The following is a 14698-nucleotide window of genomic DNA, read 5'->3' on the forward strand; positions in this document are numbered from 1 at the left end:
TTCTCTTTTCTTCCAATAGAAATTTCCCTGTAGCTATTTAATGAATATAAGTTGTCTGTTTGTTTTTGCAGATCTAAGTAAATTGCTTAGCTATTAAAGAATAGTTTCCAAATCTAGGAAGTGTGTGTGTGTGTGTGTGTGTGTGTGTGTGTGTGTATGTGTCGGGGGAGCTGGCCCTGAGTTAAGGGTAGGAAACCAATATTTGTTAAGCCCCTACTATGTGCCAGGTGTGGGATGAATGCTTCCCATGTGTTACGTCACTGAAGTTTTATTACCCAGGAAAGGACACTTGATGCTCAGAAAGAAGGGATAAGTAGTCAATGACACTGTTACCAAGTCCCTGAGCTGGGACTCAAATCCAATGCTGCTTCCCTCCAAAGCACATGCTCTCTCCATTATAGAAGCACCTAACTGTTGAGCTGTGTCCACTTCAAGGCAAGATCTTGAACCACTGCACGCCTCGCTGACAGCCCTGGCCAATGCCTCTTGTCCACCTTATTTATCCATGGTAACCGTTTTCCCTCTCAAGAGCGAGTTCGGACAATAAATTCTGTGGTCCCCACTGTAATGTACAAGGCTGAAAATATCAGCTCAGTGAGGGCTGAGGTCTTTGTTCTGTTTCCTGAGTGCACTTGGAACACCTAGGTGTTCTAAGCACCTAGGACAGAGGATGGCACATAGTGAGTAGGTGGTCAATAGGTGTGTGTTGAATTGATGGATGTTGAATGGATGATCAGTAACCCACACAGGTAGCTGCCACGTAAACAAAAGCTGCCCAGTGGGAAGAGGGTTGTTCTGTTAAAATAACTCCGAACATGCCTGGGTACCTGGCTCTTGGTCCCTCTACGGGGTTACAGCAAACTGTGCCTAGTTTGGGTTTGGGGTTTTCAGTGATACATATTGAACACCCACTTCGTATGGGATATGGACCAGTTGGGCATCCCGGATAAATGAGGTGAGTATTGTTCAAGGCCTCGTAAAGAACGGGGATGTTGGGGAATGGGCCTCTCATGCAGGGTCAGAAATTAAACACACGAAAGTGAGCCCCGGGTGGCCTTGCCAAAGAAAAGGGAGGTAGATTATGTGCTTAGCACAGCCATGACATGAAGGCAAGGCTGATAACCCATCCCTTTGATGCACACAGTGTGTCATGGGCCACTTCCAGCTGCAGAAGAAAGCCTGACCTTTGCAGAGGGGCTATAAAAAGACAGCCGAGCTCGCTCCTTCTCTCCCCACAATGTACCTTTAATAAAGGAAGAGAAGTGAAGGATCTCTTGTGTTCAAGTGAAATGTATGTGAAGGCGACTTGGCGTTTTGTCAAGCTAATGGCCAGAGCACAGAGCGACAAACAAGATGCTGCTTTGGCTGGGATGGCCTCATGTGGCCCGGCGAGAGTTGGACAGTGGGGCTGCCAGCCGAGAGGGGCATCTTTTACGCCAGCTTTCCAGCACCATCAGACTGGGGCGGGGGACGGTTCTAGAAGATGCTTGAGAACTCCAGAGCCAGGAGTCTGAGATCACTGACAAAGCTAACTCTCAAAGACTTAGAAATCACATCTACATCTGCGAGGGGCTCAAACGGATAGGTTGAAGGACGTCGTACCCTCCAGTGAGAGCATTCCAAGCGGCCAAGGACTAAAACATCCCAGAGGATGACAGTTGCTGAAAGTTCAGAGAAAGTGAGCAACCTGTTCGTTCTCCCCATCCCTTGCAGCCTAGGGATGGGATGTGGGAGGCTCGAGTCCGCAAGGATGACGAAAAGGCACGTGTTGTCAGACACCCTTGAAATAATTTCTTAAATTCCTAGAATATGCAACATTGTACTATCTCCATACACCTGGTTTATTTTTTTCCAGGGCTGGAACAGGGTCGCTGCATTTCTGTGGTCGAGCTCAATACGTTGTTTCCTGGGGCCATACTGAAGGAAATAGCAGTCTCTGAATATTAGTCACACCCAGGAGGTGGAAATTAGATAGAGGGAGGTGACAAGCAGATTGTCAGCTTCCATCTCACATTTAATCATGAGCCATGTGCCCGATGGAGTCAAGGGCAGATGGGTGGCTTTCCTGCAATAAATGTTAATATGTAATTCTCCTATCCCCCCTTTTCCTCCCCCCTCCCCATCCCCTGCTCCCCTATCTTTCTGCCAAGCCGTAGCACAGGCACCTCTGTCTAGCATTCCGTGGGGTCAGAAGAGTTCTCGCATCCTGGTGCAGGCCCTTGTTTTCTCCAAGCCTTTAGATTTCACAGGCTGGTAAAATAGATTCAACAAATATTTATTTATTGAGCGATTCTTGTGCCAGGCGCTGAGGAGATAACAGAGCACAACACAGATAAAAACCCTGCCCACATTCCAGTGCCAAACGGAAGTGATTTGGGACTCTGACCTAGGATTGCCCGCTTTTCACTTTGCTAAGTTAGGACTTAAGGAGAGAGACAGACCTCCTGTGATCATCATTATTATCAATTTCTCCTTAGGAGAAGATGGTTTTTTTAACCTCCATCAGAGTAAAAGGGCATACTCTTACTATTTTTTTAAAAAGCTTTTGTTAAAAAATTTTTTTTTAATGTCCATTTATTTTTGAGAGACAGAGATACAGAGTGTGAGTGGGGGGAGGGGCAGAGAGAGAGGGAAAGAGAATCCCAAGCAGGCTTTGCACTGTCAGCACAGAGCCCAGTGTGAGGCTCGATCTCACGAACTGTGAGATCATGACCTGAGTGGAAACCAAGAGTCGGACTCTTAACTGACTAAGCCACCCAGGTACCCCTAAAAGCCCTTAAGTAATCTCTACACCCAATGTGGGGTTCGAACTTACAACCCTGAGATCAAGAGTCGCATATTCCACTAAATGAGCCAGCCAGGCTCCCCAGGCATACTCTTAAAGGACAAATTTTTTTTTCAATGATTTTATTAGAACCTTATTATATGCAAGTATAAGTTGTTGGGATTCAGCTACATAAACAAAACCGCTTTGGGTGTGGGAGAGAGCACTTTAAATAGTGTGGACAATTTTGTTCACTTCTTTACTTAAAGAGCTGACTTCCCCTGGTCTCCCATTTTCCATGTCTTACAATGGCTCCTTCACCATGCTGAATGCTTAAAGATATGTATTATTTATACAACTTGGTCGATAACTCAAACCAACTCCTTCATCAGGTGCTCAACGGATGGTTTCAAAGTTGGAGAAACATCAGACTGTGAGGGTCAGCGAGAGACAGAATATCAGTTTCCAAGACAGCAACTTTCTACTAGATTTTGAAATGTATTTTCTTCTTTCAACATTATATTGAAAACAGTTTTCAAGCATACAGAGGAACCAAATGAATTGTGCAGAGGACGCCCACTACTGCCACTTAGATTCTACCGTGAATGTTTAACTCGACTTGCTTTCTCATGTCTGTTTGTTTATCCAGCCCCCTCTCCACCCATCATCCCAGCTCGTCTTCTTGGTACATTTCAAAGGCAGCGGCTGAAACAGTACACATCACCCCTAAACACTTCACCATGCATTTCACTCCCTAGAATCCAATTTGTGTTTATGATTTTTTTTTTGAGGTAAAACTGAGATACAGTGAAATGCACAAGTCTGAAGTGGACTATTCAATGAGTTTTGACAAATGTGTAATCCAAATCCCTGTGCTGATCTATCAAGGGTAATTTAAACGAAATGCAATTTTTCTTCTGCTATGTGATGACTTTGAAATGCCCCTACCCAGTGAGACGAGACTCCACTGTAAATTGAACCTTATGAAAAATTCTCTTTACATGTCTTATTTTGCTCTTTTGCCCCAGACCCTGGAAAACATCCTCAGATGTCCATTTGGAAGCAATTGAGGCAGTTTGTGGGGTGGTTCAAGTTATCAGCATAAGAAGCATGGGTTTGAATCCCAGCTTTTCCAGTTTCTGGCTCTATGAACTAGGGCAAAGTATGTAGTGTGCCTATATGCCTCAGTTGCCCCATCTACAAAATAGAGGTAAAGATAGAACCTCCCTCATAAGGTTGTTCTGTGTGAATGAGTTAAATGATATAACGGCCTTAATTAGAACATTGCCCACCACGCAGCAGACATTCAGGACAGGCTGACCTGTATCACCACATTGGTAGCAGGAGACAGGGAAGGAGCTCTCGTATCTGACTCATTGACTTTGTAGACAGTGGCTTTTGGAACTCAGTGATTTTATGGTCCTCTCCATTCTGAGTCTCTCTGGCTGAGTTGGCCTTCCAGCCAGAAATTTAATGACTGTCAAAATTCTCACCATGACATCACCAGACAATGTCAGTGGGAAGTCTGTGTCCATAAAATGACTCAAACTAGAAGAACTGGAGCAGGTGGGGGATCGGGTTCTTACTCTTTAATTGTGTTGGGTTTTAGTGTAAATCTCATGGCCTTGAATTTAATATTGCGCCATTTTATTGGCATCAAATTGCATTACAGACTCATTAGCTCTCTCTTGGCCCTTCATCTCTGCCGGACCAAAGCTTTCCTTTGACTGATGTTGGTTTCATTATTCAGGACTCTGAAACAGTGTCTTTGAAAATGGAGATCAGGGAAGGACACTTTCTGGTGGACAAGCTCTGTATTGATGTAGGGATACTTTGCTAGACTTCTGAAGGAAGACTCATTCATTGTTTCTTTCATTCAGTCAGCCATTCAACAATTAGTAATTGAGTATGTGCAAGACAGTTATGGTCCCGTTTGCAAAAACTCTCACAATATATTTAAAAATACAAGCACTTATTTAGTAATCACACAAATAATGAATCACAATCAGGATAGAACTCATCTCACAGCAGCCCTTGGAGCAGATCCTATTGGTTGCCTGCTATGGCAAAGGCTGATAATTGTCCCCTAATATTTATTTCCTTTCTTTTCTGTAGTCACAAAACACTTATTTTTAGCAGGATACATGCTATCTAGGGTAATGACTACATTTCCCAGCCTCCTTTGCTGTTCTATGTGAGAAGTAAGGGAGATGATTCATTTTCAGAAATACCAAATAAAAGCTGTGCTGTCTAGTTAACAATAGGTTTACCACCTATCGGAAATATATATGAGTCCTCTACCCACCCACAATGGAGTCCCAAACCCTTACACACTTCACTTCCTGGTTCTTTTTCCCCCTTTCCATTTCGCGGGCTTATTTTCATGGGCTTTGCGGTGAGCTTGAGCCAAAGAACAAAGGAGGGACTAAAAGTCTCTGTGTGTTGTCAGGAAATATACATTTGTTCCAATCAGACTACTTTTTGCCTTACACGGGCATAGGTGACATTTGGGGTAAGGCTGTAACCTCTGTGGTACTCAGCCAATGAGGAATCAGGGGAGGGACTTGCACCCTAAGAGATAAATTGTCTGCTGTAACTGCCCTGAGTGCACCTGTCCATCTGACACCCGCTCTTGCAAGACCATTGATTAAAGCCTCACTTCACTGTGCTCCGAGGCCCCACGTCCCTCCTTTGATTGAGTCAGTGGCCTTATTTCTCACATTCTATAAGGCTGTGTATGATTCTAGGACCAATTCCAATGTATGGAAGGGGGTTCTCTCATATCACCAAGCAATTGTCCAAAACTAGCTCGGTGTCCAACAACTCAACTCAACTCTGACATTATGTACCTGGAGACAGTCAGATTCCAGTCCCAAATAGGTCCCCTTACCACCTCACTTTGGGTGCCATTTGCAAGACTAGTTTGTCACCTGTGCTTCTGCTATGAACTGAAATGCCTCCCCACCTCATGCCATGACCAGCCCTGCATCAGGGTTACGAGGACGAAGCACACTCATGTGATCTGAGACCCCAGTGGGGATTATTATAAGGATCCAATGAAATGAGGCCACAGCCTCTCACTCAAATAGGAATGAGGTCTGGAATGTCATCCAGGCACACGGTGGCTGTAGTGTCCCAACATCAATCATTCTTGGACACCCACCATTCTTGGATCAACTTCTTATTCTCCCTGCTTCTTCCTACCCTCCCCTGACCTGCCATGGTATCTATTTTCTCAAGGTCTTTGCATATTTTTTTTCTTTAAGTTTATTTATTTATTGAGAGACAACAAGTGGGGAAAGGGCGGAGGGATGGGGACAGAGGATCTGAAGCAGGTTCCGTGCCAACATCAGAGAGTTTGATGTGGGGCTCAAACTCACAAAACCATGAGATCATGAGATCATGACCTGAGCCGAAGTTAGACACTCAGCTGACTGAGACACCCAGGTGCCACAAGTTTTTTGCATATTCTGTGACTTCTGCTTAATTCTGAATCCCGGTTCATCATGACTTATGCGTCTCATTCAGAATCCCTATGGGAAAAGATAGGTTTGGGGCATTTGGTCACCACCTAGTAGTGGGTGGCATTGTTGCAAAGCTGTGGGGCAGACTCCCTTGTTCCTGGCTGCCCTGGTCCAGTCACTTGAGAGTGAATATTTAGAAACATATGCATCAACTTGACATTGCTGTGACATCCAAAGAAGTGTGATTGATGAATTTGTCTCTCTGAAGAGGATAGACCAGCATGGGTGTTCTGAGCTGTATGTCACACGAGCTGTGTGATAGTCGTGCATACGAGAACCAATAGGAAATTTTTAAAGAAATGGTAATAGATCATTTATCATATATGGTTTGAGAGGCCCTGAGAAAGCTGCAGGAAAGGACTGTGACCGCAACTTCCAGAAGATTCCTCAGCCACACAGCAGAACTGGGCCATCATGGGAGCTGCTGCCTCAGCCTCCACCGGAGAGCTGCCTATGAAATCAAGGCCCAGCTGTGGGTCGCAGAACCACCCCACCTTTGCCACCAGCCATATTACCAAAGCAGGTGTCTTGGGCGGATTCTGTCCCTGGGCCAGAGAATCCAAGAATGTGTCTGGGTTTCCAGTCCCAGAGGCAGAAGAAGGGCTGCTGGAGAAGGCTGGAATGGATGGCCAATGAATGCCACCGTGTCCATTCACAAATTCCAGGCTCTTTTTTTTTTTTTTTTTTAACATTTATTCATTTTTTGAGAGACAGAGAGACAGAGCACGACTGGGGCAGGGGCAGAGAGAGAGGGAGACACAGAATCCGAAGCAGGCTCCAGGGTCTGAGCTGCCAGCACAGAGCCTGATACAGGGCTTGAAGTCATGGGGACTGTGAGATCTTGACCTGAGACAAAGTCAGACGCCTAACTGACTGAGCCACCCAGGTGCCCCCACAAACTCCAGACTCTCGTGACAACAAGCCTGATGTCCTGCTCCCCGCAACTGTCACACGCCCCTCAACCTCCGTGCATTTGCACATTCTGTTGCCATTACCTGAAATGGACTCCCTGCATTCCTGCTACCCAAAATCTTATTCATTCATTCAACCCTTGCTGGGGACACCAAGTTGAATATGGCCAAGTCCCTGCTTCCAAAAACCTCATCACCTGGTTAGGGAGATAGAAATGTAAATTAACCTGCCTTTCCAGAATGCTCCCTTTCTGTGTTATAAAACACTTTACACTGTGAAAGGGAGTCAAGGACCAGGTTTAAGTACTCAGCTCTGGGGTCAGATTTGCCAGCTGTGTGACTTGGGAGAAGTTGTTTACCCTCTCTTAGCCTCACTTTCCCCATTTGTGGAATGGCCTTAATAACAGAGCCTGCCTCACTGGGCTCGTTCTGACTATTTCAGGAGATGTTGCATGGGCAGGACTCTGTCCAGGAGGCACATGACATCTATCAAACGCAATGTCCTTTCCCATCCTTCAAAGCCTGATCATATGTCTTATCCCAGTCCTCATGAGCCTTCCCCAAGCCTTCGGTGAGAAATGAGTCACCTCAACCCTCTCTCTTCCTCTTACTAGCATTTTCCTCCATGGGACACACCTCTGGGATATCAGAAATGCCGGGAGGACTGTGTGTATATATTTGCTGACATTTAAAAAAAAAAATTAAAAAAAAAAACAGGAGTGGCCTTAGTCAAATATTAAACAATAAAGGCTATTTTTTTATTTAATTTAATTAAAAAAATTTTTAATGTTTATTTATTTTTGAGAGAGAGTGCAAGTGGAGGAGGGGCAGAGAGAGAGGGAGACACAGAATCCGAAGCAGGCTCCAGGCTCCGAGCCGTCAGCACAGAGCCCCACATGGGGCTCGAACTCGGGAACAGTGAGATCATGAGCTGAGCCCAAGTTGGACGCCTAACTGACTGAGCCACCCAGGCGTGCCCCCCCTTTTTTTTTCTAATTTTTAAATGTTTATTTATTTTTGAGAGAGAGACAAAGAAGACTGTTTTTAATGAAATAAGAATCAAAAGTCAGTGAAAAAGTGGCAGTTTTCTGAACCCTCCCATGCAGTGCGTCTGGCGTTTCAGTCCCTGAGCTTGGAGCCCCGGGATGTTTTCCTTCACCTTCCCCTCTGCCTGGCACAAGGTGAGAACCCATGGAGGTGTGTAATAAATTAATAATAAATGAATTTGTGTTTGTTCTGACACATACAGCAGATTTTCCAAGGCCGAAGTTCTGAGGCTTGTACCTTGTACTCTTTGGAGGAAATGAGCTATGGAAACCGATTATCGGCTGGAAAAACAGTAAGAGCGAAGCATCATTTACTCAGTGTAGTGGGGTGAATCGTGGCCAACTGTGAGAGCATCGAAGACAGGTATATATTGGTCTCTGAGCCTGGTTCTTGGCACAGAGCTCCTTAAACCCTCGAAATTTCCTAGGTGATAAGAACTCTAAGAGTATCTTTTGCTCTAATGAGATGACTGGGGCAGGGGCTCCTGGATGGCTCCAGGATTGGGGGTGGTCACCAGAGAGATCAAGCCATGATTAGAAGCTTGGAATTTTCAGCACCCCTGCCACTTCTTTTCTTTTTTAATTTTTTTTATATTTATTTATTTTTGAGAGAGAGACAAGGTATGGGTGGGGAGGGGCAGAGAGAGGGGGATACACAGAATCTGAAGCAGGCTCCAGGCAACACAGAGCCTGATGCGGGGCTCGAACTCACAAACTGTGAGATCATGACCTGAGCTGAAGTTGGCCGCTTAACCGACTGAGCCACACAAATGTCACTCTGTTAATATTCCTCCCATTTCATAGATTAGAGGGGAGATTGAAGCAAAGCGAGATAAAGAGGTTTATACCAAAACGGCGGCCACTTTGCTGTCTCTGCATGCTTGAGCCTCCCCCTTCTTCCCAAGAAGTGCTGGGACTTTCCTTGAGGGATACCCCTCCTACAGTCCCCGTGGGTTGGGCAGGGCTTACCCCACCTCCAACTGTAGTAGTCAGTGGGGGCCACATGTACCATAGACTGGATGGTTCAACCAACAGAAATGTATTTTCCCATAGTTCTGGAGGCTAGAGGGTCCAAGATCAAGGCACTCAGGGTTCGGTTTCTGGTGCAAGCTCTTCTCCTGGCCTGGCCTACAGATGGCCACCATCTTGCTGTGTCCTCACAAGGCCTTTCTTTGGTGTGCATGTGCATGGAGAGAGACCCCTATGTTTTCTTATCATGACACCAGCCCTATTGGATTAGGGCTCACCCTTATAACCTCATTTCATCTTAATTACCACTGAAAAGCCATTTCCAAATACACTCACATTAGGGGTTAGGGCTTCAGTATATGAATTTTGAGGGGACACAACTTAGTCTATAGAACCAGCCCAGACCAGGTTTATCAGCGCATTCTCTAACTTAGTCACTTTTATTTATTTTTTTAAAATTGTTTTTGGGGAGGTGTCTGGGTGGCTCAGTCGGTTAAGCGTCCAACTCTTGATTTCAGCTCAGGTCATGATCTCACGGTTTGGGAGTTCGAGCCCTGCATCTGGCTCTGAGCTGATGGTGTGGAGTCCATTTGGGATTCTCTGTCTCCCTCTCTCTCTGCCCCTCCCCTGCTCACTCTCTCTCTCTCTCAAAATAAAGAAATAAACATTTAAAAATAAATAGGCACCTGGGTGGCTCATTTGGTTAAACATCAGACTTCAGCTCAGGTCATGATCTCACAGTTCCTGAGTTTGAGGCCCATATCCGGCTCTCTGCTGTCAGTGTGGAACCAGCTTTGAAAACTCTGTCCCCCTCTCTCTGCCTCTCCTCTGCATGTGCGCGTTTGTGCTCTCTTCATAAGCATTAAAAATTCTTTTTAAATAAGAATAAAAATAAATAAAATTTTAAATGTTTTTTAAATTTATTTTTGAGAGAGAGAGAGCACACGAGTTGGGGAGGGGCATAGAGAGAGAAGGAGACATGGAATCCAAAGCAGGCTCCAGGCTCCCAGCTGTCAGCACAGAGCCCAATGCGGGGGCCTGAACTGAACCATGAGATCATGACCTGATCCAAAGCCAGACACTTAATCGACTGAGCCACCCAGGCGTTACATATATATATATATATATATATATATATATATATATATAATTTTTTTTTTAAATAAATTCAACCCTCAATGTGGGGCTTGACCTCGGGATTCCAAGATCAAGAATCGCATGGTCTACCAACTGAGCAAGCCAGGCACTCCTAACATGGCCACTTTTAGCATATATCTCAAGTCTATCTCTAGGCATGGCCTTTGCTACGATTTCCAGGCAAGCACAGTTCTCTCTTCCTCTATGACGAGTTTAATGTGAAGATAACGTGAGGGGAGAGCCACTGCAGGAGATGGAGGAGGCCTGGCAGAGAGTGCCCCAGCTTAGAAAAAAGCAGAGTCAAGAATAGGATGGAGAGTGTCTGGATCGAACTGTACTGAAGCAGGATCTCCTGGGTATCTCACTTAACATGACACAATAAGTTATTTTTTAAATTTTATTTTTTTACTTTACATCCAAGTTAGCATATAGTGCAACAACGATTTCAGCAGATTCCTTAGTGCCCCTTACCCATTTAGCCCATCCCCTCCCACAACCCCTCCAGTAACCCTCTGTTTGTTCTCCATATTTAAGAGCCTCTTCTGTTTTGTCCCCCTCCCTGTTTTTATATTACTTTTGTTTCCCTTCCCTTATGTTCATCTGTTTTGTCTCTCAAAGTCCTCATATGACTAAAATCATATATTTGTCTTTGACTGACTAATTTCGTTTAGCATAATACCCTCCAGTTCCATCCACGTAGTTGCAAATGGCAAGATTTCATTCTTTTTTTGATTGCTGAGTAATACTCCATTGTATATATATACCACATCTTCTTTATCCATTCATCCATCGATGGACATTTGGTCTCTTTCCATGCTTTGGCTATTGTGGATAGTGCTGCTATAAACACACAAGAAGTTATTTTTTAGCTATGTTTCTGTCACTCGCAGCCCAAAGAACCCAGACTAATAGACGATGGTCCAGTGGCTAAGAGTAGTAGAGATGGGATCTGAAAGCAGGTCTCCTCAGCTCTAAGAGGCTCAATCCAGGATTTCCTGAGAAGCATCTTGGTGCTTAACTCAGGAGCCATCCTCTTTGTGCTGAGTCCCAGATGGCAGCTGAGTTCTGACATTTTTAAAGCATTCCACCTTTGCTCTCTTTAAATGGTGTTGGGAGCAGGGAAGGTGCAACTGACATAAGTAAATAAAGATAATGATTTAAATAAATCCAGGTTAGCTAAAGAAATCCCGATTATTTCAGAGAGTGCTCCCCGTTATGAAACAAAACAAAGCTTCTCAGGGACCGAGGCCCCAGTGTATGTCCCGACAACACAGACAACTCCCAGTAAGTAGGTGGAGAAGGGGCTTCTTGGTCAACCTCCTGGAGTCTTGCCCCCTGGCTTCTCTGGAGCCGGATGCTGGTGTTCAAGGCACAGCTCTGCTAAAGCTGTGTGACCCTGGGCAAGGGGCTGAACCTGCCTGTGTCTCAATTTCCTCCTCTGAACAATGGGGAAAATCATAGCGGACGTTTCATAGCATTGACAGGAGGCGGGAGCGTGTGTAAAAGGATTAGCCCAATACCGGCCCACAGTAAGTCTTCTGTAAAAGCTGCTATTGTGATTCCCAAGGCTGGCTCCTCCTCGTTCAGATCTCAGACCAAATGTCAGCCGACCGCGAGAGCTTCCATCTTCTAGAGGGCAACCCCCCGCCCCCGCCCTTCTCACTCCGTCGCGCAGTGTTATTTCCTTCAGAGCATTTTCTGCTATGGAATCCTTTCTCTTTTGGTTTCCTCTTTTAAGAAAGGCTGTATGTAGGCTTTACGGAGGGCAGGGACCTTGTCGATTGCTATTGCCCCAGCTCCTGGCCTACTGCCTGGCACGTAGTAGGTACTCAGTAAATATTGGTTGAATAAGGGACTGCAGCACAGTGGCAGCGGCCGCTTCCGTGCCCAAGCCTGCCACGCCACCAGCGCCACGACTTGCTTGGCTGGGGGGTGGGGAGGCACACCCTGGGTGTGAGTCCTTTTCTCCTCCTTTTCAACTTCCCAGTGTAACTTTATGTGAGCACAACTCCAGAAGCTCCCAGGACAAGGCCACCGCCCCGGAATCAGGGCCTTCCCAGTTCTGCCTTCGGGGAGGGGAACGGGGGTGGCCCGCGGGAAGCCAGTTACGAGCGCCTCCTGAAGTCCCTCCCGCCGCCCCGCGTCGCTCTAAGGCGGAGGCCGGGGAGGGGGCCGCGCCGCCCGCCCGCTCTGCGCTCGGCTCCAGACTTCGGCATTTCCTCCCCGCTAGCTGGCGCGGACTCGCCTCCCCTCGGAAGAGGAAACTCCTGGGGCCGAGTAACGGGAACAAGAGCGGAGGAGAGCGGACACGAGCGCGGAGGGGGAGCCCGGGAGTGCCGGCCAGGGTAGGAGGCAAGCCGGGCCGGGTCGGAAGCTGGCCGCGGGCGGCGCGCCGGGCGGGGCGGGGAGGGCCGCCGGGCGGGACGGAGCTCGCAGCCCGCGCAGGGCGCGGCCCGGGGCCCGGGAGCGCAGGGCGGGCCGCAGCTGGAAGGAAAACTTGAGCTGGGAGAGGAGGCCGAGCTGGAGGGCGCCTTCCCCGGACCCTGCGAGGGGGGAGCCGCCGCGGAGGCGAAGGAGACCGGGACCGCGGGGCTGCCGGGGCGCTGCCCGCATGCTGGGCCGGGGGCGCCGCCGGGGCTCGCGCCCTGGGCTGCAGGGCCGCCGCTGTCCCGGGCGCCCGGTATGTCGGTGCACTACACCCTCAATCTGCGCGTCTTTTGGCCCCTGGTGACCGGCCTGTGCACTGCCCTTGTGTGCCTCTACCATGTCCTCCGGGGAAGCGGGGACGACCGGGCTGAGCCCCCCGACGGTGCGGACGGCGGCTTCCCGCTGCTCAAGGTGGCCGTCCTGCTCCTCCTTGGCTACATCCTCCTGCGCTGTCGCCACGCCGTCCGGCAGCGCTTCCTGCCAGGGTCTCCCCGCCTGGGGAGACACTCCACCTTCTCTCCTAAACACTTCCGAGAGCCGAGCCTTGGCATCTTGCTGGAGAGTTACTACGAGCACGAGGTGCGCCTCTCTCCGCACGTGCTGGGCCACAGCAAGGCGCACGTGAGCCGGATCGTGGGCGAGCTGGTGCGGGCTGGCCGCGCCCGGGGGTCCCCGGGCCCCATCCCCGGCGGGGCGCTGGCGTTGGCCTTCCGCGGAGACTTCATCCAGGTGGGCAGCGCCTACGAGCAGCATAAAATCCGGCGGCCCGACGGCTTCGACGTGCTGGTGCCACTGCGCCTCCCGCCGCTGGTGGCGCTGGAGCCTCGGAGCCTGGGCGCCGAGCCCGCGCTGGCCCCAGCCTTCCACGGCTGTTTCGTGTGCGCGCTCAAGGCGCCGCCGGGGGCCTCCGGGGGCCACTGGCTCCGGGACTGCAAACCCTTTGCCGACGGCTTCTGCGTGGACGTGCTCGGGCGGCGTCACCTCTCCGCCACTATGGTGCTTCGCTGGTTCCAGTCGCACCTGCAGCGTTCCCTGGCCACCGTGCGCTACAGCCTGGAGGGGCGTTGTCGGGTCAGCCTGACCCCCGGCGGCCTGGAGCAGCCTCCTACCCTGCACATCCTGCCGTGCCGCACGGATTACGGCTGCTGCCGCCTTTCCATGGCAGTGCGTCTCATCCCCGCTGTGCATTTGGGCGATGGCGTTTTCCTCGTGGCACCACCGCCGCCACCCTCACCTGTCGGGCCCCTGTCGGAGCTCCCGGGAGGCCTGCGCACTGATGCACTGTGGGGTGTGAATACAGCGCGTCAGGAGCAGAAGCTGCTGAGCTGGCTGCAGGAACGGGCCCCTCCAGGTGCCTGCTACCTCAAGTGCCTGCAGCTGCTTAAAGCTCTGCGAGACCTGGGTGCCCGCGGGCTGGACCCGGCGGCCGCCACCCAGTGGGGACGCATTCTGTCCTCGTACATGCTCAAGACAGTGCTGCTGGCGGTGCTGCTGCGTGAGGGGGCTCCGGTTCAAGGCTGGGACGAGGCACACCTGGGTGAGCGGCTGGAAGAATTAGTGCAGTTCCTTAGAGACTGCCTGCTGCGACGCCATACGCTCTTCCACTGCGTCCTGGGCCCTGGTGGGGCCGCTGCCGAGGTGGGCCCACTGCCCAAGGTTCTGCGTGAAGCTGCCCCCGTTGACCTCCTGGCCGCGTTCGACAGACATGCCCGGGAACTCGCGGCTGCGAGGTTGCTGTCCACGTGGCGAAGGCTGCCCCAGCTTCTCCGGGTCTATGGGGGTCCTCGCTACCTTGCCAGGTGCCCCCCACCCCGGAGTCAGCGCACCCAGGGCTTCCCTGAAGATGAACCATAAACCTTGACAGCGCCTCCACCTGGCCAAAAGCTCCTAAAGCCAACCCCCCCCCCCCCCCCCCCGTGG

General features: G+C 49.5%; 1 protein-coding gene across 1 annotated transcript; it reads left to right on the forward strand.

The window, feature by feature from the left end:
- Window positions 1–12349: 12349 nt before the first annotated feature.
- On the forward strand, window positions 12350–14698 carry ITPRIPL2 (ITPRIP like 2). Its single transcript, XM_042972193.1, has one exon. It carries the CDS (start codon window positions 13034–13036, stop codon window positions 14630–14632), a length of 1599 nt encoding a protein of 532 aa, XP_042828127.1. The 5' UTR covers window positions 12350–13033; the 3' UTR covers window positions 14633–14698.

This window comes from Panthera tigris, chromosome E3 (assembly GCF_018350195.1).
Source record: "Panthera tigris isolate Pti1 chromosome E3, P.tigris_Pti1_mat1.1, whole genome shotgun sequence".
In the NCBI taxonomy this organism is placed as follows: Eukaryota; Metazoa; Chordata; class Mammalia; order Carnivora; family Felidae; genus Panthera; species Panthera tigris.